This window comes from Alligator sinensis, unplaced genomic scaffold (genome assembly GCF_000455745.1).
Source record: "Alligator sinensis unplaced genomic scaffold, ASM45574v1 scaffold138_1, whole genome shotgun sequence".
NCBI lineage: Eukaryota > Metazoa > Chordata > Crocodylia > Alligatoridae > Alligator > Alligator sinensis.
Genome location: NW_005841862.1, coordinates 4,936,408 through 4,942,407, shown reverse-complemented (window position 1 = coordinate 4,942,407; position 6,000 = coordinate 4,936,408). Strand labels below are relative to the sequence as shown.

Here is a 6,000-nt window from a genome sequence, read left to right as displayed (position 1 = left end):
GCAGGAAAGCTTTTGCCTGTTCTGAGAAAATTTTTAATATTCTAAAAGCTTCCCCTTTACAAAGTAGGATGAAAAACAAAAATATCATATATTTATTTATCAATGATCCAAAAAAAATTTCAGTTTAGGTCAGTCAGAACATTTCGTTTCAATATTTCTTAAATATTTAATTTTGATTTTGATCCTTTTATTTCTTTTTACTATAATCAGCTTTAAGTTCATAATAAAAAGTCATTTTGACCTAATAAAAATTAATTTTTGTTTCTAAATATCAAAATATGATGCTTTAATAATTTCAAAACTTTTTTCCAGGTTATAGATTAAGAAATGTGTTGCAATTGACCCTTCCCGTAAAATCAGTTTTGAGAAATTGGCCTTTTTCTAGTGAAAGAAACTGTTTCTTTGAAAAATTCCTGACCAACTGGCCAGCTATCTGTAATATGACCAACTATTTAATCTTCTACAAGATCTTGCTAGATGTTCTCATGATTCAGATAAAGTTGTCTGATGTAAATCAGGCAAGCAAAAATCATTAGCCAAACTATACAATAACAATTTTGATCTGTATTCTGCTAATTGTTTTTTAGATTGAAGAACATCAGCGGAATTTAGAGGCAAGATATGAAGAGAGTGCAGCTGAGAAAGCGATGCTAGCAACTCGAAAAGAACTAGCAACTCAGCGCCTGAATAGAGCATCTGTATTAAGCACTGCTCTGGAGGATGAAATGGTATTATTGCTTTTCATTTATTGATAGGCTTACTTTTTGGTCTCAGAACATACAAGATTTTAGTCTCAAAAGTTTTTTTACTTTTTTATATTTTTCTGATGTGGGCTGATAACTAGATACAGACCCTATTACAGTTCCTATTTTGCTTAGTTGAAATATGTAAACTTTGATACTAATTAAATGGTACATATTAACATAAATTTAAAGTAATTTAGTTGTGTGTAGGGGGGGTTGTAATCTTTTTTTTATTTGTGTGTGTTAGGAGCGATGGAAGAAAGCAGTTAATAATTTAGACCAAAAGCTACATGGTATCATGGGTGATGCCCTTATTTCAGCAGCATCTCTAGTCTACAGTGGAGTGTTAACATCAGAATATCGTCAGCAGCTAGCGAATGAATGTCTGAGATTGTGTAATGAGAACATGATTCCCATGTCACCAAATTATTCTCTAATAGCAGCTATGACAGAAAAGAATGAGGTAATAATATGGGCAGTGAATAAGAGAGTAAGAGAAGTGGTTTGTTTTATTTTGTTCTTGATTTCTTACACTAAGCACATTACAAGATTTTTCAGGTGGTTGATAGCTTTCCCTTTTGAGAACTCAACCTGATTCCAAGTGAGGGTAAAATTCAAAGAGCCAAGTATTTTAATGAAGCTGTTTATGATTATTATGTGTCCTTGATTTAAATCTTTATGCCTAGTTATTTGTAACTAATTTATTCATAAAATAATAAGGATTGTCAAAAATAAACATGGAAACTCAAAACTCTTCTAGGTCAGAAAATGGCAAAATGAAGGTTTACCACAGGACCAGTACTCCACTGAAAATGCTATTCTTGTCAAGAATGGGTGGCGATGGCCTTTACTAATTGATCCACAGAGACGGGCTTGTAAATGGATATGTCAAATGGCAGGGAGCAAGTTGCGACAAATTCATGCTTCGGATTCCAGTTACTTAAGAACTCTTGAAAATGCAGTGCAAGTTGGAGAATCTGTTTTACTTAAGGTAGCTTGGCTTTAATGTCTGATGAGTTCTATGTGAAGAACAAAAGGAAAAACTAGAAAAATGAAATTCTTATAAGAATAAAGGGAGTTTAAATAATCACCCAAAATATAAGAATAGGAAAGTGATGGAAGATCAGATAGTTTGTAGCTTTACTTGCTTTAATATTCTTCATTTACATTTAATACATAATACCAGTCTAAAACCTTAGAAATTTGATTCTTTTCTCCCACACAATGGTATAAGTCTGAAGCAACCTCACCCATGTCAGTGCAGTTACTTTGAGATAAAACTTGTGTTGTAAATCAGACCAGAGGCTCTGATAGGTAATGGATAACATTTGCATACATGAAACCATCAGTCAGCCACATGAATTTCTAGTGAATCAGAAGAAAACTTCTTCTCAGAAGACCTGAGATTATCCAGTGGTTCTGGGTCCCAAACACCCCACTCCAACTCCCCAGCATTGGATACCAAAGGAGTCTTTCTAATAGGATGTCTGCAGGTAGCCATTGCCTATGTGCATTTGTTAGTTCCCAGGTAGGTAGGGACAGGGCATGTGGGAAGTTACAGGACAATTTTTGAAAGAACCGTAGAGTAACAATGGGCCTTTCCTTGGCCAAATGATGTTTGTCCCCTTTCATTGCTTGGATCCTTATCCCCAGGAGCTCTTGTTGCTGCTGGTACCTAGCTTATCCCACCAGCCCTACCTGAATTTGGTGGGAACAGCTACTTGGAGAAGATCCCTGCCACACAAATCTTGGGCATCTGATTAAGTCCATAATTATTTCCAATGTCAGGTTTTTTCAAACATTTTAAATGCTTGAATGCTTTCTTTGAGACTAGAGCCATAGCTGTCTTGAAGTTATAAAAATAAACTTGGCTTGACTTATCTTACCACAAATTATTTCTTAATTGACAAAAGGTCCCATTTAGTTAACTCACTATGTTACTGATCTTTCCAGTATGCTTCTTTGTGGTAAGAACAAGAATAAAAGATTTCAGCCCACAAAAATATTTTTGTTAAAAAAAAAAAAAGTTATAAACATTTTTACAAAAGATTTTTGAATAAAAGGGTTTCCTGTTATTGTCACAGCATTGTGAATACTGTTATTCCTAGAGTTATTGGGTCTCTATACATGTACTCGGAGGTGCGCAGGGGGGGCGTTTAATTAGAGCGACTCCCAGACAGCTGCTCTAATTAAAACACCACAGCATCATGTGTATTCAGTGTCCTATGTTTCAAAATGGCCACAGGAGTACTTTAACTAAAGCTCGTCCAAGTAGTTTTAGTTAAAGCACTCCCACTGCCATTTTGAAATGCAGGACACAGAATACATGTGATGCTGCATCATGCTGAAGCATTCTAATTAGAATGGTCTAGCAGACACATTTAATTGAGTCAGCTCTGACATGTTTTAATCCAGGGGTGGGCAAAATGCGGCTCGGGGCCCAGATGCGGCTCGCCAGGCCATTCTATCCAGCCCGGGGGGCCCCTAAAAAACTTAGAAAATGAATATTAATCTGCCCTGGGCTGCCTGTCATGCAGCCCTCGATGGCTTGCCGAAACTCAGTAAGCGGCCCTCTGCCCAAAGTAATTGCCCACCCCTGTTCTAATTGGAACATGTTGGAGCACTTGTATGGTACCCATTAATTCTGGATATTTTTTTCCACTAGAATAAAACAGTGACTGCATTGCTTCTTTTTAAAAGTGAATTTCCATCAATTAAATTCAACAATAAAACTCCAGAAGTCTATTTTAGATTATTTAGGCATATTAAGTACCATAACTATTGCAACATGGACAACATATTAATTGATTTTAGGATCTTGCTGAAACATTGGATTCAAGTTTGGAGCCAATCTTAAAAAAGGAAGTCTACAATAAAGTAGGTAAAGATTACATCAGAATTGCAGGTTCTGAAATTGAATACAACCACAACTTCAGGTAACTGTCCTCAATAGCAGCATTTTTCTAGCTACTAACTTATTAGATTGAACTATATATTACATATTACAAGAGGCCTACATTTAGAGAACAACAGGCACCAGAAGGTAGGAAATAATAACTTATTATCAGTTCTACCTGTGCTTGCATACAGAAAAGCTGTATTAGAAGAATGCTAAAGTTGCAATGTAAAAAGTTTAGAAGTTAGGAAACGCCACTATTAGTTTTGCCTGGGCAACCTTAATTATCTTGTGCATATACATGATAATTTATTTTTTTAATTATAGAATTATATATTAGTTATTGCATGTTATTGTGCCTTCCCTATTACAAACCTTCAAATTTCTGCAACAGATGCAGCAGAAAGCAGCTTCCTTCATTAGACACCCCTTATTGATTCCCAGAGTATAGACCATCCTGTGAACTGAATAAGGCAGAGATCTGAATAGAACTTGATCATTTAATGAAAGACTATATTATAAGGCATATTAACATAGGGGCAAAGTAAGGTTACATGGACAATTACAATTCTGGCATTTCCAGAACTTTAAGTATGTAACAACTTAAAAATATATAATAAATATTTTAGTAGATAATCTGAAAAAACAAATTGAAAAAACTCCAGAAATACTGTCATAAGGCACAACATTGACACCCATTTAGGTCATGAGTAGATAACAAACATCTCTTGCTATCCTTTATTTGGACCCTCTTCTAGCAAGGGTTAAGATGCACAACTTAGCCAATGGATTTCCTTGCTACAGTATTTGCTAGATTTCCCAAAGAATGTTTAGACTAATGGTTCTCAAACTTTTTAGGCTCAAAGCACCCCTCAGAAAATACTAACCCTTAGTTTTCACTTATTTTTGACTATGGAAAAATAACATCTGTTGGAAAAAACTCAGAAAGACTACAGCAGATCAGAATGTTTTTGACACTGTGAATCCCGTTTGGTATTTAACTGTTGGTGAATATGATTAATCAGTGTAGGTGCTTAGTGCTTACACACCCAACAATGCTAATGTTGTCTGGCACCCTGCAACACCCTTAAAAGGACCTCATGGCAGCGTCTTTGCTTCTGTTATTGACTTCTCACTATTTCCCATTAGATGAATGAGGAGAGAAACTGTTCAACAGAATGAGACATTTCATATCTGATAAATTTCTTTATAACAGCAGAGAAGCTTTGCAACAGCTCAAGAAATTTCTTATCTGATCATTTTCTTTCTGTTAGCAATGTCTCTGCTCATTCAACCCATCCTAGTAGTCTCGTAAATTACTAAAATTCAAATTTGATTTTTGTCCTTTAAAATGGAGACTTAAACTTACAAATTGATTGATGTATGCTACCAAGTGGTTGTTTTAATGCTAACAGACATTTGCTGGAGGGTTTCTGCATAGTGGAAGACCTGTTCCAGTGACCAGAGCTAAAAGACAGGACTTACTCCTGAAGCCTCCAGCAAAAATTCCAGGGGTGAGGGGCATTAACATGGTAATAATGAAAAAGGATAGCCAGTGCTACCAGAAAAAAAATGGCTCAATCCTGTCAATGGGTGTCCTAGACATAGGGTCAACATATTTCCTGAGTCTCAAAATAGGACAGCCTGAAAAGTCTTGTGGAGCAAAGGAGAATGGGAGAGCAGGAGGGAGATAGGAGCTCTAGAGAGTGCTGCTGCAGTATGTTGAAGTGCAAGTGGGTGAGGGAGTAACTGTACACTGGAATTGTTCTTGGTTTTGAAGCAATTCTGATTTTAGAGGAACTTGAATTGCTTCAAATACACATCAGAGCATGCCCTGGGAAGTTTAGAGATTTCTAAAAACTGGATGAAAGCATTCATTTAAACAAACCTGTTCAAATGATGCCTAGGACAGATGTTAAAAACAGGAATGTCCCAGTGAAAATGGAATGTATGGTCTCCCTACACAGACATACATTACATGAGATGGAGTGAAGTCATAAGTTCATTCGTTCATAGAACAGGCAAAGGATGGAATTCTCTTTCTTCTTGGTCATCCAAGTGGCCATGTTTTTATCATCTATATGGCGTTTTTGGACTGGCACACAAATAGCCGTTCTGTTCCTGGATGAGACTATCTGGACATATAGACAACAACTATGTACATACCTGAGTACATGCACAGGCAACAAAATGGAAGAGGGCCTTCCCATGTTTTAGCCCTAGTAATGACCAGGAAGAAATAGAATTCCATGCCAAGTATGGTCATTCTCCTTACCTTGCCTAATGTGTGTAATCTCTTACCTGAATTTCAAAACAATAAAATGTATATTTTGAGAAAATTTTGATTTGCTGCATTACTTG

The 6,000-nt window shown here is 36.1% G+C and overlaps 1 protein-coding gene across 1 annotated transcript in view; it reads left to right on the top strand.

Annotated features, from left to right (window-relative positions):
- The window catches only part of DNAH14 (dynein axonemal heavy chain 14), a gene marked incomplete at its 5' end in the record, with an annotated part of 183,029 nt that overhangs the window by 124,721 nt on the left and 52,308 nt on the right, over positions 1-6,000 (top strand). Inside the window, 4 exons of the mRNA XM_025216414.1 lie at positions 588-728; positions 991-1,206; positions 1,504-1,734; positions 3,558-3,679. Of these exons, the coding sequence (XP_025072199.1) occupies positions 588-728; positions 991-1,206; positions 1,504-1,734; positions 3,558-3,679 (710 nt within the window). The remainder of the gene's footprint in view (positions 1-587; positions 729-990; positions 1,207-1,503; positions 1,735-3,557; positions 3,680-6,000) is intronic.